The sequence below is a fragment of the Crocodylus siamensis genome, chromosome 8 (genome assembly GCF_052110815.1).
Source record: "Crocodylus siamensis isolate JL-2025a chromosome 8, ASM5211081v1, whole genome shotgun sequence".
NCBI lineage: Eukaryota > Metazoa > Chordata > Crocodylia > Crocodylidae > Crocodylus > Crocodylus siamensis.
This window is the reverse complement of record NC_143402.1, coordinates 61,586,393-61,612,260: the sequence shown is the minus strand read 5'-3', so window position 1 is coordinate 61,612,260 and position 25,868 is coordinate 61,586,393. Positions and strand designations below refer to the sequence as shown.

The following is a 25,868-nucleotide window of genomic DNA, read 5'->3' as shown; positions in this document are numbered from 1 at the left end:
ACATCAATAGGGTTTGGATCAGGCCTTAAACTGGGAAAGTACTTTCTCCACAGGCAGCATGGAAGGGACTTAATGGTCTATATCCCTTCCCTCTGATGCATTCAGCTGGGATTATCTACTAAACTCAGGCAGCCTGTCCCACACAATCAATATCCTGCAATTGCAACTGCTTTGGACTTTAGAGTCACCTTGGTTCTTCCCATGTATTTCTGTGTTTCCAATATGTTCTGGTGACCTTCATTTTGGGTGTCCTGTAGTTGGGTCACACACGGCCAGGTAGGTATATTTGGCTTAGGCTGACCTGACTAGAAGTGTACTTGAACTGTGCTAAATGCAGCACAGCTTCCCACATTGTGTTTAACTAATCTAAGCTTCATGATAGTTATGATTCTGAAATGATCTGTAAAGGCTACCACAATAACAGTAGGATGCCATCTTATTTATTTTGCACTTGGTTTTCGAAGTTCTGTATCTGAAAGTATATCAAGTCTCTGTGGAATTCTACCTTCAGCAACACATTCCACGAAGCAAGCGAAATACAGTAGTTATACAGTAGATTTTAAATCATTTTGTGACAACAGATCAATCTCGCAAGCAGCCTTGCTGGTGTTATACCTCGAGTTAGAGAGGGAGCAATTTTGAGATTAAAGCATAATGACAGTGCGCTGTCTCCAGGAATTTGCCCTTTATTGTATCAAGCTATCGTATTCAGCTGCTGTGATCTAATTAAGCCCCACCAGTCAGATTTATGATTGTGCTAACAGGGAAAAGGATTGTATAATGCTGTTAATATGTGCTCTATAATTAACATTAATGGCAGTCGCGTGGGTAAATGCCCCCCGTATCACCCTGAAAATGTACCTCTGGGTGTGTTGTTTATTTTATAGCTGAGGAGAGTGATGCATACAAAAACAATCACCCATCTTGACAATTAGCTAGGAATTACAGGCCCCTCAAAAATCAGTGTTGATCTAAAATCACGTATAACCTTGGTCTCCAGCAGCAGGACAGTATCCTACTTGAATCAAATCCAAGTGGGCCAGTGATTTAAACAAGTGGGACGTGTATTTATGTCTAGAATCTTACAAAGCAGATGGCATCTCGCTGGCTCAGATCTTTACAAGTGCTTCCTAGAAGTGCTGAGGGTCTTTTGCTTCAGTAGAACCAGACCTTAAAGCCAGGGTGTCAAACATATGAGCCATGAACCCAGTTCTGGCCCATAGAGGTGGGTCATCTGGCCTGTGGGGTTTTCACTGTGTTTGCCAGCTCCCAAGGAATTAATGCTGTCATTGCTCACCCAAGTCACAGGGGTATCAGTGTAGATTCATAGATTGTAAGGGGCTGGAAGGGACCTCGCAAAGATCATTGAGTCTAGCCCCCCTGCACTAGGCAGGAAAGGCAATTGGCGGTCAGGTGACCCCAGTGAGGTGACTATCCAGTCTCCTCTCGAAGATTTCCAGAGTAGGCAATTGCACTACCTATGGAGGGGGTTTGTTCCACGCTCTAGACACCCTGACTGTGAAAGAGTTTTTCCTAAAATTGAGCTTGAATAGCATCTTCCAGGAGTTTGTATCCATTACTCCTGGTCTTCCCCAAGGGTGCCCTGATTGGAACAGTTGTTCACCAAGCTCTTGATGTCCTCCCTTGATGTAGCAGTAAGTTGCTACCAAGTTCCCTCTCAGCCTTCTCTTCTTTAGGCTGAAGAGACCCAAATCCCTCAACTTTTCCTCATATGGCTTGCCTTGCAAGTCTTTGATCATACGGGTGGCTCTTCTCTGGACCCTCTCAAGTTTTTCCACATCTTTGTTGAAGTGCGGCACCCAGAACTGGACACCGTATTTCAGCTGCGGTCTCACTAGTGCTGAGTAAAGCTGAAGAATTACTTCCTTGGTTTTACATGAGATGCATTGGCTGATGCATGCCAGAGTGTTGTTTGCCCTGCTGGCTATAGAATTGCACTGACAGCTCATGTTCATGCTGTCATTCATGCAACTATTACCCCTAGGTCCCTTTCGACCATGGTGCAAATCAAATTGTTGCCACCAAGCCTGTAGTTATGTTGGGGATTATTTGCCCCCAGATGGAGCACTTTACACTTCTGTGTTGAACGTTATCTGGTTCAAATTCGCCCACCTCTCCAGTCTATCCAGGTCCACCTGTATCTGCAGCCTAAACCACACTCCCCCATAACTTGGTGTCATCTGTAAACTTGCCTAGAGAGGCTCTTAACCCCCATATCTAAATCATTGATAAAGATGTTGAAAAGCACCAGACCAAGCACGGACCTTTGAGAAACGCCACTGGCCATATCTTGCAAGGACAACACAGATGAGCCACCAATGCCAGACCGCAGCCAGCAAGGCCAGCCATACCTTGTCATGCATCCAAAGGTGCATCTCAAGCCAGTCCAGAGAGGTGATCCTCCCCCTCTATGCAACACTGGTCAGGCCGCAGTTGGAGTACTGCATCCAGTACTGGGCACTGCACTTCAAGAGGGATATAGCCAGCCTGGAGAGGGTTTAGAGGAGGGCCACCTACTTGGTGAGAGGGCAGCAGGACAGGCCCTAGGAGGAGAGACTGAGGGACCTGAACCTGTTCAGCCTCAGCAAGAAAAGGCTGAGGGGGGACCTGGTGGCTGCCTACAAACTCATCAGGGGAGATCAACAGCAAATAGGTAGAGCCCTTATCTCCCCAGCACCACCTGGGGTGATGAGGAACAATGGTAATAAGCTGATGGAGAATAGGTTTAGGTTAGAGACCAGAAGGCAATATTTTACAGTTAGGGTGGCGAAAATCTGGAATCAACTTCCCCGGGAAGTGGTCCTCGTCCCTACCTTGGGCATATTCAAGAGGAGGGTGGATGATCACCTGTCTGGGGTCTTGTGAACCCAGCATTCATTCCTGCCTGTGGCAGGGGGTCAGGCTAAATGATCTGTTCAGGTCCCTCCTGACCCTAGCTACTATGAAACTATAAGATCTGTTCATGAGAGCTCCCTGGGTCCTACCTGGCAACCAGTTTTCCACCCACTGAACCGTCGAGCAGTTAAGCCCACAGTCTTCCAACTTTCCCATGAGGATGTCATGGGATACTACATCAAAGGCCTTTTGGAAGTCTAGGTCTATAATGCCGACCTCCTCTCCCATGTCCAGGTGGTGAGATTGGTAAGACAGGACCTGCTCACGACAAAGCCATGCTGGCTGTCATTCAGAATCCTACCCTCTAAGACTGAGTCATACATAGACTCCTTGATGAGTTTTTCTAGGATTTTCCCTGGGATAGAAGTTAGGCTTATTGGCCTATAGTTGCCCAGGTCCTCCCCCTTCTCCTTCTTGTGGGCCTGAGTTAGGGCTCTGGGGCAGGGTAAGCAGCGGGGCCACCCACTAGCCCACACCCCACTTTGCCCAGTAGGAGCTCCCTCCAGGGCACCCGGCACTGGGACGAGCTGCCTCTGCCAGATCCCTGCAGGCGCAGGACGGTGTCTGCACCCCACCCCATGGGTGAGTATACGACTGGAGCAGAAAAGGGCCTGGGCTGCAGTCCAGGGACAGGGGAGCTCTGTGGGCTCGCTTGTACTGACTCAGGCCCTGCACTCCTGCCAGGCCTGGCCTTGGGCCCTGTGCTTCTGCTGCCCCAGGCCCCATGCTCATGCCCCCCACCTGCCCATTCTCACTTTTCCTGCTGCTACTCTCTGCCTGCTGGCCACTCTAGCACCACATGCCAGAGCAGCCCCTGTGCTCCTGGGCCCTGCCAGCCTGGGCTCCAAGCTCATGCCCCCCACCATCCCCTTCTTGCTGCTACCGCTTCTCCCCGCCCACTCCAGCACGACATGCTGGAACGGACCCAGGCTCCTGCCACCTCTCCCTGGGCTCCTGCTGGCTGCCATTCACCACCTCCCTCGCTGCCACTGCCACCACTGCTTCTCCCCACGCCCTGCTGAGCATTATAATGAAATGCACTCAGTGCCGAGTGAAACTAGGTAGGTATTTTAAATGGGTGTTATAACGAAACCGCAGTAAGTGAAATCATGTTAAGCAAGGGTTGCCTGTATGCCTCTTTCTTCTTTTTCAAGAGGGCCATGATATCCCTATTGAGCCAAGAGGGCTTGCCAGCCCTTCTGTGTAGCCAGCACCCAGGTGTTTTCAGTTACCACTGGTGACCAAAATCAGCAGTGTTCATATTCTGGCTGTTGGCCACACTTACAGTGCGGCTCCGGGGTTGAGTAGGAGTGGCATTAACCTCTTGGCTGCTGGTACCAACACAGCAGTGCTGGCAGTCATGGCCAGAAGCCAAGCTATAAGGAACACTGCAGTCCTGATCCAGCCTGCAGGGCCAAATGAGTCTGACATGCCTGTTTTAAGACAAGTCTTCTACATTGTCTCAGTACAGCATGAGGAATTGCTGAACTCCGGCCTGTCAAATCTGCTGCCTTCTAAAATGAAGTAATGTGCCAATAGGCTCTTCCAGGTGGTAAGAGGGAAGCAGTCAGGGTGGATAAAAAAAAAATCAATGATTTAAAAAATAAATAAATAAAAAAGCAGATTTTTTTTATATAACTCACATTTTTAATCATATTTTTTGATTTTTAAAAGATGCTTTTTTAAAAAAACAACAACAAATGGTTAATTAGTTACAGATAACACAAACGTATCATGAGAGGTTTAAATATATACACACAATTAAATATAATACTTTAAATATACATGAAAATGATCTAAACTTAACTTTTATTAGCTATAAAAAATTATTCTCCCTTGTCTATCCTATAACTTTTTAAAGTCTATCTGCCTCTCAATAGTGATTTGTTTCACCACTTCAATCCTTTCTATGATTTTAGGAATGTCAGAATAAACTACAGACTCCAGCTTGAAGAAAAGCTTATTCAGGTTCTTGGCTTTTTTTCTCTTATCCTCTACCAGCAAGTCAGAACAACCACAAGCATAATATCTCATTCTAAACTCCTGAGCCAAGCTAAATGCACAAGCTTCTAGCCTGTCTCAGCTCCTTGACTAAACCCTCATTGGGTAGACCCCCCAGGCAAAAAGATGCTTTTGACAGGCCTTGCTCAGATGCTTTAGGGATGCCACGTGGTTACTCCTTCAAATTCCATGATACCATCTTACTATGGAATCACTGCTAGAGCATAAGCCTGCCAATGTTTAGTGATGAGGAGTCTAAGGATGTGTCTGAGGAAGTAATAAACAGTGACAGAGGCAATATTCATTCCACTGACCATGCTGGGGACAGGGAAGGTTGAAAGGTTTGACAGGCCTCTTGAGCAAAGGGAAGTCTGAGATCTCCTACCCCGCACCCTGCATTCCTATCTATATTTCCAGGTAGTGACACAGTTTACTGTGGGAGACCCCATGCAAATTTTTAATGTCAGGCCTTATTCCTTACTAGACAATCACACTAAGACATAACCCTAATGCAAACTGGGCCTCTTGACCAGGCAACTGTATGGTTTGCATAGCTGTACTTCCATCCTTTAAATGCCAGCCAGCTTTGTGATGCAGCTACTTATCAGACTTCCCCAGTAAACTTTATAATGCACTAAGCAGCTCTCACTTTTAGCTATTACCAGTGGGCACACAGTCAAGCGCTTGCTGGAAAGCTGGTCTGGCACTCGTTTTGCATGGCAAACAGCCACTTCCCTGACCAAATGAATAGATGTATTGCAGCGAAGCCTGCCATTAAAACTGGAGTGCGACCATCTGGCTCAGGATATACAGGTTTCTCTTGCCAACCAGTTTTGAGCATCCATGCTTTATATTCTATATACCATTTTGCCTACCATGGCATAGAGTTTTGAGTAACTATGGTTTTCTGTGGCTGTGCATTAGCCCACCACCTGCCATTTTTTCCATAAGCCTTTTGCCTTGCCAAACACGGGAACTTTCAGGAACCTAACCCGGGAAACTTGTAGAGCCCTCTTCAGTGTTGGGGTTTGCAGCTAGCTGCAATTTTGCTAAAGTGTAACATAAGGTGTTTGGCTAAACACCAAGTACAGACATGCCGATGTGTAAGGGGTGCATGTGCACCCCCTAAGAGTGCTGGTGCACCCCCTGAAAGCCAGCACTCCCTGCTTAGGCGACAGTCAAAGGGGGCAGGTGGAAGCAAGCGCCAGTGGCAATTGGGAACTTCCCGGTTGGCACGATTGGCCATGAGAGGGATCCCCCAGTCAGTGAAACTGGCTGTGGGGGGACCTCCCCAGTCAATGACTGGTCACTGGGGGGGGTACATGCCCCCCCCCCCACTCAGGCGGCATTTCCCTATGCAGACATTACAAATAAACTGGTCTAAGCAATAGGAACTTGTTCCAAACCCATAACCCTACAAAAGTTCAGTACACACAGACCAGCCTAAAAACACTGCGCCTGGTCTAAAATAGATGCACACCAGCAGCTCCCGATCTGCAGTACGTGTCCAACCAGCAGTCACCGGTTGGTGTTAATACATTATTATAAATGAATTACGTGACAAATATTCGCTGGGGGTGCTGCAGGTCGAACTGGAAAACGTGCTGGTGGCACTGCCGCTGCATGGTGTTTGCGACCTGTCGGAGCCGCTGACGTACCGCGGCGCCCGAGGGCTGCGCTGACCTTCAGCCGTACCCCGTCTCCGCTGGAGGACTGGTTTGCCCGCGCCCGACCGAGTTATTTGCGTGGTACCTGCCCCAGGAGCCGTGTGGTGACGAAACCCGTGTACCCTTACCCCAGCGAGCGGCCACCTCCAGCCGCAGGCGCCATTCGCGCCGACCGGAAGTGCCAACCCGGAAGCAGTGCGCCGCGGCCCGGCCAAGATGGCGGCGCCCGAGGGCTGAGGGACGAGGGCAGTGGGGGACGCTACTGTTCCTGCCGCCGCCGCTGCCGGGCCATGAATGCGGCGCGCTGCTGCAGCCCGGCCCGGGCTGTGCCAGGTACCTCCCGGCGGGGAGTAATCTTGCCTCGGGGGAGGGGGGCTCCCTCCAGCCTTTGCTGTGGAGGGGTGTGGGGTGTGGAGGGCAATGTGCGGGGGAAGGAGGGGTGGGGCGAGACGTTTGTCTGGTCCTTGAGGAGTTTTCAGGGCGGGTCCAGCCCGTGTTGGGGTGAGGAGGCGCCTGTCTTCTTCTCTTGACTTTTGACACCCGCTTGAGACAGCTGCGGGAGACGGCCGGACGGGCACGCCTTCTTTGCACCGAAGGAGACACGGAGCAAAACCTTGAACCCACCTGTCGATGTCTCGTTTACTTTTGCTTTTGTGCTTTCTTGACTTCCTCTTCTGTTCATTGCTTTGCTTTTTGGAGGCGGGATCTTAAAGTGACACGTGGCAGATTTACGTACTTGCATCTCACTGAGGCAGTTCAGGAACGTATCCAAGCTCCTCGGGTGCGGAAGGCGTAGGGTCAGGGCTTGAAAGTGTAGGGTCCGTGTTTTGGGGTAGGGATCCCATTGGCTCGGTGGATAGCTCATGGGGCTCTCGATCTAGATTACGGCCTTTTGGAGGTTGCCCCCCTGCACCCATTATTTTACATGCCCATACAAAGAGAGAGATTTTCCTTTTTTCTGAGAGATTGGTTTACGGAGCGGTGCTATAGAGGTGCCTTTTGTACCACTGCTTTCTAAAACAGTCTCCACTCTTCTGTTGCTACAGTGCAGTTTTAGTAAACTTACTTTCAGATAAAAGATTCCTCCTGTTCATGTTGACAGGGGTGACGTGCAAGAGTTTTAGTAATGTTCTCTATATAAATTCTGTTTAGGAAGTAGCTCTGTTTTAAAGGATCAAAATGGGAATGTTGTTTCGTTCATGTAATAAGTTATTGACTGCAGCAAAGACGCCCATTAAAAATGTGCCTGGAAAATGCCTGTCAATTGAATTGCCATGCACTCTGATTAAAACACTTGTGCAAAATAGCATTCATTTTAACAGTATTTCAGATACAGTACTCTTCTTTTCTATACACTTTCCCCTTTTATCTGCAGTGAGCTGATTATAATAATGTTTAGCTTAAAAACTGCAAAGCTTTGCTTAAAGTTCCTGAATTCTTCATCTTTCCTGTTGTGCAGAAACATACACACTTTCCTTGATTCTTCTTGATGGTAGTTGTAACATATCCCATGAAAACCATGTATTTATAACAGATTACTTTAGTGTTTCTTTAAGAAAGGAACCTCAGTATTTGTAGAAAGACATGTGCAAGTCATAAATTTATGATAAATATTTCCCCCTAGTAACTTGTGATGATTTCCTGCTAAATGAATCATGAGGTCATGTATTCCCCTGGACCTGCATTTCTAGTCATTGGTCAGCAGAGCGTTAGGACTGTTTTCGGCATGTGAAGCACGTACACCAGACTCATAAATGTTTTTTCATAGTTTTGCTTTCCTTATTCCTATGAGACCTTTTATAGCATGACTTTTAATACTGAATTCTCCTGTTTTATGATGGTTTTATATCATCGATGAGATGCGTGATTCAATCAGGTTTTTAGGATATCAGTTACACAGATCTCTAGTATAGTTGGCAAAAAGTCCTGTTGATATAAAAATTTATCTCAAATGCTATTTTTATACTTGCTTTAAACAAGTGAAGTGAAGGACTTGTTTTAAACAAATATTTCAGCTTGTTGGTAAGGTAAGTAAGTTAACAGCATGTGGAGGCTGTGGTAGAGGAAGAGGCTATATAAGACTAGCTCCAAGCATCACTGGGAAGTAAAATACTCGTCCCTTCCCTCCAGAACTTGAAAGCATCCTGCAGTCTCACTCAGCATCTCTTTCAGTTAAATAGCTGTTTTGCTTAGCCCTCCTGTAGAGGTGTTGTGTGTTATGGGGCACAACAAGCATTGTATTGGGTTTGTTTGTTTCTCATCCATGCTGTGAAAAAGCAACTGGAGTCCAAATAGTGTTTCTTTTCTCTGTAGGCTTATTTGTTTGGCACCTTCAGAAAAGAGCGATACAGCATATGCCATGCAAGCTTATACAAATTTGCAGGCTAGCCAGTAAAAGATGGATTACATTTCAGCACTTTAGCTTCCTCAAACGAATGGTAAGTTAAGAGAATGGCATTATTCCATATTGACTGTTTTTGGGTTTTTTCCCCCCCTTTTTTTCCCCTTATACAGAATTCAAATATTTGTAACTTAAGTTGTGGGTGTAACTTGCTTTCTGGGGTACTGTTTTCCATTCCAAAGATGGATCTTGAATTCTCCTTATCTAGTTTTGCCAACTTTTTAAAATGCAAATTATAAAACCAGGTTTACTGTTTGATTTCTTACATTTCGAATAGACAGAATCTTGGCAAAGACAAGTATTTTTCATTTGTGTGTAAAACCACTGAGGTAGGTCCTAAGTTGATGAAAATAGCAGGTTAAATTCTTCTGTATCAGGTTAAGTTCTTCTATATTTTGTAAATATTCAGTGCACTAGTCTCCAGTATCACAAAGGCTGAAGTTGTCTCTAACAAACCTAGGAAACCACCTCTTCCGTGAACAAATATATCATGGATAGTGGTAATGCAAGATTCTCTTTAGTGTCCCTTTGGGTGCTTCAACCCTGTGCTTCAGGAACAATTTCTATCCACAAGTTTATGGGTTAACTTCACCTCTCTTCTCAAGTGTGTCTGCTATGATTGCAACAAAAGGACCAAATATTTTCAGTTTTACTGATACTTTTTTGGCTACCAATCCAGTGGAAACAGATTGATACCACTGCCAGTTTCACATGCAAGTAAGGTTCCCTCTAAGGTGCATGCATGCGCGGCCGTGCACAACTAAAATTGTGGTTGCACACAGCCTTTTCAAGCCCGCACACCAGGAAAGGCTGCGGCAGGAGCCTGGCGCGGGCTCTGGTGGCTCCAGGGAAGTGCTCTGCTCCCCTGCATCAGGGATGGGGAGTGGAGCACTTCCCCAGAGCCTCCACCAGCCCCCCGCCCCAGCCTTCATCCCTGCCTTGCCTCACCTTGGGGAGGAGCCGCTGCCTGCCCCGCTGAGGCTCTGCTGGCTCCAGGACACTGCTCTATTCCCCAGCCCTGACGGATGGGGGCTGGCACAGGCTCCGCTGGCTCCAGGGAAGTGCTCCACTCCCTGGCCCTGATGATGGGGAGCAGAACACTTCTCCGGAGCTGGGGAGCCTGTGCCAGGCTCCAGTCTCCTGGCCCCCAGCCTCAGCTCCAGCCCGTGGCCCCACCCCTTGGCTTCCAGCCCTCAGTTCTCTTTGGTAAGTGTCCCATGCCGGACTGAGGTGGTGCGCTCACGGACCACTGCTCCTTAGAGAGAACATTGCATTTAGGTCACCAAATTTTTGTCAGACTTGTTGCCTTTTGATTTGAGCTGCATTCAACTAGTCATTCATTGGTGAAAAGCACTACATCTCTCTTCCTTACCTACATTGTTGCTGTTACATTTAACCTACATTTTTAAATCCTGCAAGTGCTGCCCCATAGTTTTTTAAAGCTGGCACATTCTTGATAAGTTGGGCTTGAAATTACTGAAATATGTGGAAAGCTTCAGAGAAGAAAACTGAAATGTTAGGGAGGCTATATGTGCCTTTTTATTTACATGATACTAACTACAGGTGCTATAAAAGAGTGGGGGAAGACTGTATAAAAGCTAATTTCAGCTTGCCATCTGTCTAGTCAGGTGGAGAAATGAAGCACTGTATGCAGTAACACCCCATTAGTGTTCATCTTTACATACTTTTCCTTTGGAACATTTTCTGAAATTGGCAGGTCAGGCAGACTAAACTAAAATTAGTTGTGAAAGAAGACTAACGTGAGGGGGAAAATTTTACTTTCTAATTTTTTTTTTATTTTTTTTTTAGAAGTGTCTGTGTCTTGGAACACAGCTAGCACTTAATGATAGCAGATTAGACTGTGGGTGGTCGTGTATATATATCCTTATGTTTATGTTTGTTTAAAGCTTGAGCAAACTGTAGAATGAATAATTAAAATAAATAAATACCCAGTAGTTTAGAATAGGAAGTGAGGAGCAGTGCTTGCAACTGCAGCTGCAAGGGACTATTTAGTTATGCTGGTAGTAGCTCTCCAAGCTTAAGCTAGCATTATTTATACCTGAATGGAAACCAGGCTTTTGCCATATTTTGTGCAATTGTGGGTATTGTTTTGCAATTGAAGCGGTACTGGAAACAGTGTCTATCATGTCAGCAACATGAAGTTATCTTCTTTAATCATAAACATTGTATAGCAATAAGAAGAAATTCATTCTAGTATTCCTATTAATGTTAGTGATGTCCAGAATTTATTGATAAGAATAGATTTTTTTTTTTTTAATTACAGCAAGCATGTGTCCTCCTTTTGGGGTACATAAAGATTCCTTAGCGGGGGGGAGCCACATGTATATCACAGCTGCAGATCTACGGTATTCCTGCCCCCCTTCCTTCTCCCTCCCATACATATGCACTTCAGACACTGCCACTTCCTCCTGCCATTGTTTGCTGCACGCAAGGGGAATTGGTGGTGAAGAACATGGTGGTGGCTCAAGTAGGGAGGCTTTTGGTGGGATGTAAACCTACAAGGTTTGAGAAATACCAAACTATTGTACCTCAAACTTAATTTCTCTTTTTCTATCCAGTATGTAACACAGTGCAACAAAAGCCTCTACCAGCAAGCAAAACCGAAGCCAGATCCAGTTGCACCTCCTTTCCAGGAGAGGCAACATTTGGGGCATGAAAAAACGGTTATACATAAGATTAAGCCAGTTTTACTTCCCTGCCTACCTTTGCCTGAGGCATCAAAAGGAGCTGAGTTCAGCAAAGCAAAGTTAGCTGCAGAAATAGAAGACTCAGCAACATCAAGAATAGAAGAATCCAAGGAAGAAAAACAATGGAAAGAAATGAAGTTAGAGCTGGATGATTTACCAGGAATTTTAGCACGTTTGTCCAAAATCAAACTTACAGGTACTATTGAGAACTTTTTCCAGCTTCTGTGAATCAAAGTTCTCCAACTTTTTTTTGCTTCAAGTGGTCTGTGATTCTATGTACAATTTTTCTTGTGGACAACTTCCTTATCACTTTTCGTCCTGCAGATAATTCAGTAACGTAACACACCTAGGTCAGCTATGGCAATTTCCTATAAAGAAAGATAGTTTAGAAAAGTATTAAATGTATTTTTAGTTGATTTTTAATTCAGTTTAATTACAAGAACTAAGTAGAAGCCAGAGCTATGTAACCAGTTGTCATGTCACAAGGAAATATTCCATATACCAGCAGCAGTTCACAGACTTCAGTTTGAGAGTTCTCTAATTGTATTTTCACTGCCAGTCTGTATAAAAGCGGATTATCAAATCTATAATCCAAGCAAGGCAAATAAAGTATACTGGTGCCATTTTGCTGAAGTAATCACTTTTTACTATTTTTAGTATTGTTTAAGTTGTAGCCATGATGTTGTAGCTATGATGGTCCAGGGAAATTGCAAAAGACAATCATATTTGTAGGTAATATCTTTTATTGGACCAACTGCATGGTTGGTATAGACCTAGATAAGCTTTTGAATACCACAGTACCTTTCCTCACATTTCTGGGACAGGACCAGACACACTGGAGCTAAATAGCAGATGGAACAAAGGCTTAATTTTTCCCATTTCAGTTTTGAATTTATCATTGATACAAAATATACTCTTATTTTAATGAGAAACTTCTGTTAAGTTATAGAGGATTTTTATAAAGTTGCTATTAATTTTTTTTTTTTTTTTAAATCAAGTTTTTGTGTTTCAGTTTAGTAGTGCTTCTGGTCAGTTTTATGTTAAAAGCAACAAAAAGGCTAAAGTGGATGCATTCCTAGCAAACCTGACTCAGCTTTGGGTATTCTCATCTTAGTTTCCTGAAATGAAGAGCCCCTCACAGCTCCCGCCCTGACCCAGGCAGATCTGGGGGCACATGCCCTCCTTGATGAGAGGTGGGAACTGTGGTGTGTGCTCCCTGCCCTCCGCACCCTCTGGACAAGCAGCGGCTCTGTCCTGTGCCTGTCCCACCCCAACAGGGCAGAGCTTGCCCTAGCCCCTCTCTTCCCTCACCATAGGGGCCTTTGATTTGCTCTCCCCTCCCCTTCCACCACACCAGACTTACCATCTTCTACACAGCTCTCCAAGCTGCTGGGCTAGTATTGGAAATTGGATTGGTATCAGCCAATATGCCTTCATAAAATTGGCTTTCAGTATTGGCCCCAAAAATTTCTAAAATCTAGTCTTCTTTTTTTCCCCCCAAACCAGCTAAGCAAACAACTTATTAAATAGTTCTTACAATTACTTATCAGTCTTGCTATCTTGCAAACATTATTGTATTTCAGTGTCATGTTCTCGTAGTAGTTACATAGCACTTAAATCGCTTTTGTGGCATAGATAGCAGCTCTTTATTTTATATATGGGGAAATTGATATACAGAGATATTAAATGGTTTGATGAAAGCCTCGCATTAAATCTATGGCAGAGCCAAAATATAAAAATAAAATATTTGGGATTCTAAACTGGTCTCTCCTCCACCAAACCAGAGCGTTGTCTTGGTATTAAAACAGCATTATAGTTTCATAATGATTCTTCTTTAATAAATTTACAAATTTCCTGAAATCATTTTACTTCTTGGAATTTTGGTTCTGCAGTATTTCATGCCGTAGCCTTTGTTTTCCACAAGAAATCTAATGTGGTTATTTCAGAATTCCTCTGGTTTTTAAACAAAAATATTTTATTGCTTTCAGCATCTATGAGACCATCCAAAATTTTGCACATATGGACCTTGATCTAAATTTTGTTTGTCACCTCCTTGGAGAAATCCAGATAGCCTTGACAATGTTCTTCAGTAGAACACAAGAACTGGGGTCGTTTGACCCTAGTATTTTTTCCTGCCAACGCAGGGGGTCGGACTTGATGATCTGCTCAGGTCCTTTCCAACCCTACAGACTATGAAACTATAAACTCTGGTTTCCACCTTAGTTACATATGTGACACATTCCTCTACTGGTATGCAGTGGTGTCAGTGAATGTTGAGGAAAATAGGAAGTCTGTTGGGAAACTAACAGACATTTTTTGTTGCCAGGAGTCGCTGAAGGCTTCAGTAATGTAGCTTTGTGCGCCTCTCTAGTGACATTTTCAAAGAGCTTAGGGTTTTTAACAAATTTTAAAAAATGATGACACGCTGGCTATTTGTAGCCTGTTAAACTCATTCTACTACAGTCATAGTTTTTTTTTCTCACTGCTGAGTAGCAATAGTAATTTGCTCTTCTATAGTACTTTTCATGCATAGACCCATGAGCTTCATGTGGGCCACCCAGTCTTGGTGTCTCTTCAACAAGATGCTTTTGTTAAGTGGTTCCTCTTGAAGAGCTTCAGGCCCTCCATAAGAAATTGAACTTGAATGTTAAGTCTGCGCGAAGCAGCTAGTATTTGCTCCAGGTTCGGATGATTTGGGGGACAGTGATTTGATTCAGTGATTTGAATTACTGTCCAGAATCAATTCAGCTGAATCTGATTTGGAGATTCAGCTGCTGCTGAATCTCCGAATCAGCCAGGCCCTCCTTCCCCCAGCCCGGCAATGGCTGTCCCGCCTGCCCCAGCTCCTAGCTCTTTGGAAAAAAAAAATCCAGCTTACCAGGTGCTGCTGGGCAGGTGGTGATCCCCACTGCCTCATGCTGCATGGGGGCTCTGTTTGATTCCCCCCAAGGCGCCCCCCTACCTCCCCAGCTCTTCAAGAAAAAAAAACCTGAGAAAAGCTCTCTCACCACTCCTGCTGGCAGGGGGTTAATCCCCACTGCACCATTTCACGTGGGGGGGCTCTGGATGAGCCCCCAAAGCCCCGAGGCCACACCAGGAGCAGTGCGTCCTGGGGCTTTTCTCCCTTTTTTTTTTTCCTTAAAGGGCTGGAGCTGGCCCAGGCAGAGCACCCATGGGGGGGGCATCGGGGGGCTTATGCAGAGCCCCCCCATGCAGCATGGGGAGCAGAGATTCCCCCCGCCCATCCAGCAGCACCCAGTGAGCACTGGGCTTTTCTTTAAAGCTCTGGGACTGGGGGGAAGAGTGGGGGGGCTCGGGGAGCTGGCAGGGGTCCCCACATGGTCCCCTCCCCCAGACTCCCCTTCCTCTGCCGCTAGTACTTACCAGCTCAGAGTCGGCTGCAGCTTTGTGCTGCAGCTACTGGGGACTGCCTGAATCATCAGAGCTCTCCAAATCTTTTCCAGAGATTTGGAGAGCTTTGAATTGATTCAGACCTTTTGAATTGGTCCCCTGATTCAATTCGGATTTGGAGATTCGGCCACTGAATTGGGTCCAATCTCCTTTAAATCGAATCGCCACCTGAAGCTTTGCACACCTATTGAATATAGTTAAAATCCAAATAGATCCATAAAAAATCATGGTGTGTGTTCTTTACAAAGGCCTATTGTGTTACAGCCTTCATAGATTTCTTAGACATTAGGGCTGGAAGGGACCTTGTGAGATCATCTGGTCCAGCCCCCTGTCCAAGAGCAGAAAGTCAGCTGGGGTCAGAGGACCCCAGCAAAATAATCGTCCAAGCACATCTTGAATGTGTTCAGGGCAGGTGCTTGCTCTGCTTCTGGGGAAAATCTATTCCAGACTCTGCATACCTGGACGGTAAAGAAGTTCTTCCTTATGTCTAATCTAAAATGGTCTTCCAGCAGTTTGTGACCGTCAGACCTTGTTTTCCCTTGGGGAGTCCTGGTGAACAGACATTCTTCCAGGTCCTGATGAACACCCCGGATATACTTGTAGGCTGTCACCACATCACCCTTGAGCCTACACTTAGCCACGTTGAAGAGTCCTGTGCCTCTCAGTTTCTCATATGGCCTGCTCTCTTGACCTCTGATTGTGTGCGTGGCTCTCCTCTAGACTCTTGGGCTTCTCCACATCCTTTTTAAAGTGAGGAGCCCAGAATTGGATTCAGTACTCCAGCTGTGGCCTCACCAAAGCCAAATAAAGCAGGAGAATGACATCTTGGGTCTTGTTTAAGATGCATTGGTAGATGCAAGGCAGGGTGTTAGTTGCTTTGCTGGCTGCAGCATCACATTGGTGGCTCGTATTTATCTTTCTGTCTTTTCTAATCTAGGACTAAAATGTGCCAGACCTGATGATCAAGAAGAATGACTTCCTTACCTTAGATGCCACTGTAGAAATTTAATAAACTATCAAATAAAGGCATTGTAATGGGAATCCCTTAGAGATGAAGGATTCCAAAGTTGTTACTAAGTAGAATTAGTTTCATAACTCTTGGTGAAGAGGAACGTGAGGGGTTCTCTAAATTGTTCAAGGTGGTATAATGTACACATGGCAAAAAAAAAATTCAGAAAGATTGACTCCCAGATTCTATTTCCTTCCTCTCTGTCAACACCTAGTACACTTCAAATTGACTTCAATTTGAGTTAGTAGTTAAGTTGCCTTAGTACCTATCTCTGTCTCTACTGGAAAAGTATTTTTGCCCCTGAATTTAGGTAGATTCCTTTTGTGCAAATTGTGGCCTCCTTTGTCTAAATGAGAAGTTTTTACTGGGAAACCTATGCTTGTAGGTGAAATCCTAGCAAATGCCAGATGTGGCCGTAGCCGTACTCTTGGATTCAACTTGATTCCATTTTCACCAGCCTCCTGGAGCCATTGTCAGTCGAGCAGCCTCATGTGCAAAGTGTTGGCATCAAGAGCAAGTGCTGTTTTTTTACTTATGCAATCACAACTAGTATTTTTCATAGATTTCCTCTGCCCTTGTGCTATGTCTCAGAACTACTGGTGCTCTTGAAGTTCCCTTTTCAGGATACTGAAGTTCTTTCACTTGGGTAAGACCACAAAGGTCTGCTCAATATACTCAAGCCATACTATGTTTCAGGAAACTAAAGAGCTAAAAGATTATTGAAAGTAATGTTCAGAGCTAGATTTATAGACAGCTAATAGTCATTCTTCCCTGTAATCTTAAAACACTCTTTTTTCCTGGAGGGTATAGTGTTGTAATTGGTTTTTTGAAGATGTAAATTATGCCACTCTAGTTCTCATGTTACAAGGGGCAGAGCCTCAAATGGTCTGACCCATTATGTTCTGGTTTGATCTTGTATCCTGCATATCTTCTTGAAAAATTGCTCTTTTTTAAATACCTTTTTGGTTATAAAGTAAGATTTGCACAATGTTGCACTAAAAAGAATTTCCCAATACCCTGTCCTCTCATTGTGGAAGGAAAAAGACAGTTTGTGTTACCAACTGCATTTGAAAGGAAATGAGTTTAGCAATTGTTCTGCCCTCCTGCTTCATGTAAACCTTAGTCTTCATGCTGCTGCCATTGAAACTATGCTTTCACAACAGGAAAAGATTCATATGTTTTTAAATATATATACTTTTGCCATAAAAATGACTGGAGTGGGGAGCTTTTAATTACTTGTAGCATAATCTACTTTTTTGGTGGAGATTTCCTTCCTTTTTCCCTTTCTACCTTGTTCTCTGTTGGCGGGAATCTCGGCAGCTGGATTTTACCATCCTGGCACTCTGTAACCTAAAGCATATGTCTGATGCTTTTTTGAGTTACAAAAGAAAGGTTAAAAAATGTCATTGTGTTCAGCTTTGCCTCATAATTCATATGGAACTGAAAGAAATAAAAATAAATAAATAAATTAAGGTAAGGTGATGACAGAAAATATTAACAATGTACAACACAAACATACCCTTAAGAATTTTAGTTGAATTTCTTCATTTTAATTTTATATTGCATTTATATTTAACTAATATTGCTCCAGTAATCAAAGATAAAAACAATTATGATTTATAGACAAAATAGAAAAATTAAAAACTAAACATTTGTTAATCTTCACTTATAAAGTTACACCCTCCAAATTAAATATACAGTGTAAAGCAGTGAACATTGTACCTACTAACCATGTAAGTAATGCAAATTCTAGCTATTAATGTGGATGGTATCTAGGTAACGGATTCTTAAGTATGCTGATTTCTGTTGATGGAAACCAGTTAAATGATCAAATAATTTAACATATACCTGCAAAGCAAATATGTGAGCTGCAGTAGTATATGAGACTAACCTGTCATTCTTCAAATAATTATGATAATGCTAATCTAGAATCCAAACTCCTTAGGGCAGGGACTGTTTTTTTACTGCATGTCTTTACTGTGCCTATCAGAATAGGGTCCTTGATTGCTCCCTGTTGGAAATACTGCAATATGAATACATCTCCTTCAGAGTTCTGAAGGAGCTCTCTGCCAAAATACATCAAACACAGCTCTCTGATTTCTCCACCACTACTTCTGTGATGTTTAAACATACTATAAGTGTGATCCACAGGTAACATTTTCTCTTGCTTTACAAACCTGTCATTCATTCAGTTGGTATGCCAAAGAGATACTTTTTGTCGATCATACCTTGAGCTACTTATTAGTTAAATTGAGGTAGTGTTAGAGTCATGTTGTAGCCGTGCTGGTCCAGGAAATATGTCAGAGGCAAGGATTTTTTAGACCTGAAGAAGAATGTATTGCATATGAAAGCTTGTCTAACTTTATCCTAACTATGCAGTTGATCTAATAAAAGATACCACCCCCCAAAATCCTTGCCTCTTTTATTGAGGTAGTAACACAATGTTTTAGATATTATACAAAATCATCTCTGCCCCAAAGGATTTTCAGACTTTTTTTTATCAGTTCTTATTGCAAAACAATGTGTTCCAATTCCCCATTTTAGATTTATGGTTGTGGTAGTATTAAAAAAGTACCACTTTAATAATCATAAACTACTGAAGTTTGAATAATAATGCTTGTTTTTTCTATTCTAGTTACTGAATGCTTGTTTTATTGGTAACAAAGCAGCTTGTGTACTAAGTGTCTGTTCTTAGTTTGTGTGCTATATCCATATGGAATCTCCTTGAATATGTAGTCCCATCACTGTCTGGAGACTCTCTCAAAATAGCTCTATGTTTCTGTGTTTTCCTCCCTTTCAGGAAATTTAAATATGTTGCTCTTCACTTAGATCTAGTTCTTGAGGAGTTCAAACCTATAATTTAATTATTTAATAACAGCTGAAAATAATTTATCTCTGATTACTTCGTTTTTTATAGTCTGTACTTTTAGTAGGGAACTGACAGTGGGCCAGGCTCAAATCTCTTTTACATCAGTGTAAAAGTGAAGTAGTTCCATAATTTGTAGGGACTTATCAAATTCATGGTGGAAATGGGGTGTACTGTGGCTCCTTTAATTTTGCAGGTTCCTCTGCATGCCCTCCCTGCTGATTGATGGAGAGGGCCCACTTGCAGCTTGCTGTTGATTAGCAGGGAGGCGAAAACTGCAGTTTTAAATATGGCACCATTTTTGCTTCCCATCACTGATTGGCTGATGGGCCCTGGACAGCCCTACTGTTTGCTGCTGACTAGTGGGTAGGCAAAAACGGTGTCATGTTTAAACCTGTGGTTTTAGCTTTACTGATGATCAAGAGGGAGTGGTGGGGTTCTCCACTAATCAGCAGTTGCGGGGGAAGGGGGGCGAGGTGTGCGTGAGGGACATGTAAGATTAAAGGAGCTACCGCACACTCTATTTCCACCATGAATTTGGTAGGTCCCTAATTATCTGTAACAGAGTTGCTCTGGATTTACAGTGGTGAGATGAGGCTTTCTGTGTTTTCTGTTTTCTTAGTCTAATGAGAATGTTGTCTGAGTAACTGTCTAAGCAGCTCTGGCTTGCTTCAGGGTTGTTTAGTGGCACAGTGAGGTGAGAATGTGCATGTCATTTTGAGCAAGGTTGTCTTAAAGTATTCTGATTATTAGAGCATGTGGAACAGTCCTGCACACCTCTTTGCAGGAAAAGCATGGGTGAGCTGGACTGGAAACAGCTGTGGCCTGAGTCGTTTTTTTCTAACTCATAAAGAGTACATGTCATATAGCCCTGCATGCAAGGCAGTTTTACCTGGCTGCAGCAGCAGCACCTGCATCGTAGGTGCTTCCTGATGCAAGTGCTGGAGCGGCCAACTAAGGGGCCATGCTCTTCTTGACCTGCTGTTCACAAACAGGAATGAATTGGTGGGGAATGTAGTAGTGGATGGGAACTTGGGCAGCAGCGAGCACAAGATGATTGAGTTCAGGATCCTGAGGAAAGGAAGGATGGAGAGCAGCAAAGTAAGGATACTGGATTTCAGAAAAGCAGACTTTGGCTCTCGTGGGGAACTCATGGGCTGGATCCCCTGTGAAGCCAATATGAGCAGGGAGGAGTCCAGGAGAACTGCCTATACTTCAAAGAAGACTTACTAAGAATGTAGGAATAAACTACCCCAATGTGCAGAAAGATAAGCAAGTATGGCAGAAGACCACCTTGGCTTATCAGGGAACTCTTTAGTCAACTAAATCACAGAAAAGAAGCTTATAAGAAGTGGAAACTTGGACAAATAACTAGGGAGGAGTATAAAAGCATTTTTCGAGCATGCAGAGAGTAAGTCAGGAAGGCCAAAGTGCAATTGGAGTTGCAGCCAGCAAGGGATGTGAAGGGGAACGAGAAGAGTTTCTACAAGTTTGTCGGTAGCAAGAGGGGGATCAGGGAAAGTGTGGGTCCTTTATCGAATGGGGGGTGCAACCCTGTGATGGAAGATGCAGAAAAAGGCTGAAGTGTTCAGTGTCTTTTTCGCCTCAGTCTTCATAGGCAGGGTCAGCTCCCAGACTACTGCACTGGGCAGTACAGTTTAGGGAGGAGATGAGCAGTCAACAGTGGCAAAAGAACAAGTTAGGGACTATTTAAAAAAGCTGGACATATACAAGCCCATGGGACCGGATGATACGTACCCAAGGGTACTGAGGGAGGAGGCTGATGAGATTATTATGGCCAGTGGCTCTGCAATCTTTGAAAACTCCAGGAGAGGTCCTGGATGATTGGAGAAGGACAAACATAGTGCCCAAATTTAGGAAAGTGAAAAAGGAGCATCCAGGGAACTATAGACCAATCAGCCTCACCTCAGTCCCTGGAAAAATCATGGAGCAGATGATCCTCAAAGAAACCATTTCTAAGCACTTGAAGAAGGTGATTAGGAATAGTCAGCATGGATTCTACAAGGGCAAGTAGTGCCTGACCAACCTGATTGCCTTCTATGATGAAGTGACTGTCCTTGTGGATGCAGGGAGACGGGTAGATGTGGTATACCTTGATTTTTAGCAAGATTTTTTTTATACAGTCTCCTACAACATTCTCTCAGGCAAGCTGTGGAAGTGCAGGCTGGATGAATGGACTGTAAGGTAGATAGAAAAGTGGCTGGAGCTTCAGGCTTAGAGGCTCAATGTCTAGTTGGTAGGCAGTATTAAGTGGAGTGCCCCAGGTGTTGGGCCTGGGGCCAGTTTTGTTCAATGTCTTCATCAACGACCTGGAAGATGGCATAGAGTGGACCCTCAGCAATTTTGCAGATGACACCAAGCTGTGGGGAGTAGTGGATATGCTAGAAGGTAGGGCTAGGATTCAGAGCGACCTAGACAAACTGGAGAACTGGGCCAAAAATAATCTCATGAGGTTCAACAAGTACAAGAGCAAAGTCTTGCACTTAAAAGGGATGGATCAATCCCATGCACCAGTACAGGCTGGGGACCGACTGGCTGGGCAGGAGCTCTGCAGAAGAGGACCTAGGGGTTACAGTGGACAACAAGCTGAATATGAGTCAGGAGTGTGCCTTTTGTTGTTAAGAAGACTAACAGCATTCTGGGATGCATTGGACCAGCTGGCAACACTCCTACCAGGGAAGTGATTATTCCCCTGTATTCAGCACTGGTGAGGCCACATCTGGAGTACTGTGTTTATTTTTGGGTCCCCCAATTCAGAAAGGATGTGGACAAATTAGAGAGAGTCCAGCAGGTGGCAACAAAAATGGGATTTCTGCTATCAACTGCTGAGTGACCACCAAAAAATCAAATTTCATGTCTGTATCTCTTTCCTATCTGTAAATGGAAATGAGTTATCCACCTTGGTGTAATAGCATTTACATAATGCTCCCAAAGTAGAACAACAAGAAGGAAAAAAAGAATCTATAAGCTAAAATATTTCTCTTAATTGCACCAGGGGAAGATTCCATTTGTTTCCCTGAAGTTTAAGTGAAGTTCTGCTCTTATAACTGAGAACAGAAGTTGGTTTTTTTTTTTAAATTATCACTTTAATATAGCTAGGTGCTTTGATTAAAACAAATCAGTTTTCGTTGTTTAGATTGTTATTTGATCTTGAACTAATTTTATCTAAATCCTGTCAGATAAGAGTTCGTAATTTTGCAGTTATTGTTGTCCTTTTGCAAACAAAGCCTAAAAACGATAGCTTTCTAACAAATTATTTTACATTACATAGAGAAAGTAGGAAAAATAAATAGCCCAGAGTGAATTGAAACTGGTTTGTGATTATCACAGTCAGCTGTTTCATAATATTGCATTTTAATGTCTGTATGAAATGATAATAACATTTGTTTCAAAATACTGTTCTAAAATCAAGAATGCTTTAGAAGTTTGTCTTTTAATGTATAACTTGTAATTTGCAAGAAAATCTTCTTGAGCGTACTCCAGACGAGTCCGGTAGCACCAACATTGACATTGTATTTAGCATTCCAGTGAACAAAGTGTGTGAGTCTAAGAAGCACATCTCTTCTGATATATAAGCTTTAAAGGAGGCTGTTTTTTCCTTGAGGAGCATAGTAAGTTTTAGAAAGACAGTAAAATTGTTAAAGTACACTTTTTCCTCTTGCTTTCCCACTCTGTTTATTATCTGATAAGAGAGGTACAAGCTGCATTAAAAAAAAAATGTAATGAAATGTATATGGCCACCAGAACAAAGGCAAAAAATTGTTGGTAAACAGAATTGTTTGATCTTGTATATTTTTCCTTTGTTTTCTGAAGCTAGGTATGTAATAGGGACGTACACACAAATTTCAAGGTTTATAAAGAAAGATCACGTTACAGTGAAGCTGAAAAAGAAATTCGTGGTTATAGTCCCTTGAGTGTATTCTTATGCTGGAAACACCGTAATACATCTCTTTTTTACTTATCAGTGCACAGTGTGCTGCTTATTCCAATCTTAAATAGTCCATAGGAAAATGCTTTCCCTTTTTCTAATAAAACTAGGTATGTTCAATACAAGAAAAACGTTGTCTTTGAGAACGTAACTTTTGAATCCAGACTTATTCTTGAAAAGTACACACAGTGCCAGGCCTCCTCAACAAATCTTGAAAAAATCAATTCCATCCATTATACAATAAAGTATAGTTAATTTTGCCCCCAAAGCACTAAGCTAACAAGGATCAAAAAACAAACACAGAGTGAATGACCTCATTTGAAGTAATCTCAATTACATGTACGTTTCTTTCATGAGAAGAATGCAGAGTAGATTATAAAATTCATGTTTGCCTCCACAAGAAAAGGAAAATAAACTTGCTGCAATGGTGATGTAACATGCTGCATTTGAAAATGTGGCTCAGGCAGCAAGAACTTTTCGTCAAGTCCAGAGCACTGGACAAACATCTAAAAATATCTGTTTCAGCTTGGTTAAATGAGAAAATGTACTACAGGCTTTTTAACGAGATCCTGATAAGTCACACTGAAATGACTGACTGAAATTAATCTAGAGAAATCAATGGAGACTTTAATTAGCACTTTGGCTATACTGTATTAGAATTTCTTTGAGGTCAGTGTAATGGTAATGTTACATGGACTGTTTGCCAATCTGCTCCACCTTTCTCCGTCTGTAAATGAGTTGGTGTTGTGCTGTAATGAATGAGTGTAAAGTGCTCTCTCTGATAAGTTTTAATTAAATTCTTGTCTGGAAGTGAAAGTGTGATTTATAATACCAAAAAATGAATGTAATCACTCTTAGAAATGCAAACGCCACTGTTTCACCATCATCTCTTCTCTGCATTTTATTAACTTAATAAGTTGAAAAACAGCGAATTTCAGCGAGTTTCATATTTCCTTGTACTGTTTACTAAGAGAACCAAGAATTTTTTAAATATGAAGATTTTTTCTTGGGTGCTTAAACATCATTAGCCTGGTTTTCACAGGTGCCTACAGCTCCTAATAGAATTAGGTGTACTCAACACCTCTGAAAATTGAGCTGCTCTTAGAAGTTTACCTTTAGGCACTCTGTTCTGAATATTTTGGCTATAGACTCTAATGCACTTGTGCCAACAACCACCACCTTTTAACTGCCGATATGAAGTGTCTAATACAGGAGTTCTCCAACTTTGCCAAAGTATGGACTGCTTAGGAGAGGATGTCTCATACATGCTTCCCTTGTTTAGAAACCCATTTGTGATCATGCACAACTTCTGTCTCAATTTTAGTATGTGATAGGTTTGTCTGCACATGTACTAGCATTTGGGCAAAGGGGGTGGTCTCTTAATGTGTTACTTCTGTAGATCTGTTACTGAGCCATCCTGGCAAGCTCACTGTTATTTTTAGCAGCTATGTTGCCATAATCGTGTGCTATAGCAAGGTGCTTGTTACAATGATGTAGCGTTTGCATCACAGTTTGTGCCTGCTGACGCTATGCCACCATAGCAATGAGCTGCATTGCTGTAGTGCGTTGTTATGGTGACATTGCATCATGTGTTAGACTAGCACAGTTGCGTGATATGTGGTGCTGCAAACAAGTTTGCAGCGCCATGTACCGCAGTCCAGCTTTCTCTGTGTTGCAAGGCATGCTGCCTGAGCATGCACTGCTCCATTTTTTTTTCCTAGTGGATTTTTCTGACCTCTGGATATCCAGGGGTCAAAAACCACAAGGACAAAAAAACTGAGGCATACCATATTAAATTAATCCTCACTACCATTGCAGAGGGGAAAGCAGCAGAAGGGGGGAAGCTGGTGGGGGTCAGGCAGTGAGGGGAGGGGAGCCAGCTTGCCCCCTTGCCTCCTGTTCTTCACCCCTACCCCGCTTCCACTTACCCCTGCTTCTGTCTGCCTCCCTCATCCTCTGGCCTCTGTTCCCCTTCCCCCGTCTCCCTCTATACTGTTTTGCCCCCAGCACCTTCCCCCGCCTTCCCCACCACTACTGCTTTCCCCTCTGCAGTGGTGGTGGGGATGAATTTAATACGAGCCTCCAATAATTAAGTTCCATGCAGGCCTCTGTTCCCCTTCTCCCATCTCCCTGCCCTGACCTCCGGAGTCTGTGTTCCTCCTGCCCCACCCCTGCCACTACCCTTGTTCTGTGCTGGCAGGTTCTATCCCCACTGCAGCCTGGGACTTGGAGCATGGCTAAGTTTTTATTTGTAGGGCAGTGGGACTCTGCTCTGGGTTTGAGCTCATGTGATACAAATAGTAATGTAAAGGGTTAACCTTTGTAGTTCGGGGACCTACAAATCTGATCTCTAATGGGTACATTTATGGAAAATAATATATTATTGGTGTTTTGATGGTGAAATACGTTGTGCACTTGTGTATTACAGCCCTGGTTGTGAGTACCGCATCAGCTGGATTTGCTATGGCTCCAGTCCCTTTTGACTTCACTTGTTTCCTGCTTGCCTCTGTTGGAACCGGACTTGCTTCCTGTGCTGCCAACTCCATCAATCAAGTTAGTGTATCATCTTTGTTTGTACTACAAAATGATGTCTGAAAGTTCAAAACGTTTTCACTGACTCTACATGGGTAGTGTGATGTGACAGGAAATATGTGATGTGCAGAAGTATAAAAATGTGTCTTTTCAGAGTTGGTCGCCAGTATTGTCTGGGGTCAGTTTTGGTGGGGGGGTTAGGTGCTACTAGCCATATCATGCCTCCGTTTCGGTGGTCTGTGACAAAAGCTCAACCAGGTTTATTGTTTATAAGCCTAATCCCAAGCATTCATGACTATTAAGTACATAGTGCTAGCCAAGTTATTTGTAGGTATGGTACAAGCATAAAATGCATTTTTGCCCCCAAGCCCAGTATACAGCATTAAGGTTTCCTAGGACCCTTTCTAT

At 43.5% G+C, this 25,868-nt stretch overlaps 1 protein-coding gene across 1 annotated transcript in view; it reads left to right on the top strand.

Annotated features, from left to right (window-relative positions):
• Positions 1 to 4,623: 4,623 nt before the first annotated feature.
• The window catches only part of COX10 (cytochrome c oxidase assembly factor heme A:farnesyltransferase COX10), a 154,876-nt gene continuing 133,631 nt past the window's right edge, over positions 4,624 to 25,868 (top strand). The window contains exons 1-4 of the mRNA XM_090060346.1: positions 4,624 to 6,917; positions 8,898 to 9,022; positions 11,565 to 11,889; positions 25,357 to 25,481. Coding sequence (XP_089916472.1) covers positions 6,875 to 6,917; positions 8,898 to 9,022; positions 11,565 to 11,889; positions 25,357 to 25,481 — 618 coding nt within the window. The 5' untranslated portion in view covers positions 4,624 to 6,874. The remainder of the gene's footprint in view (positions 6,918 to 8,897; positions 9,023 to 11,564; positions 11,890 to 25,356; positions 25,482 to 25,868) is intronic.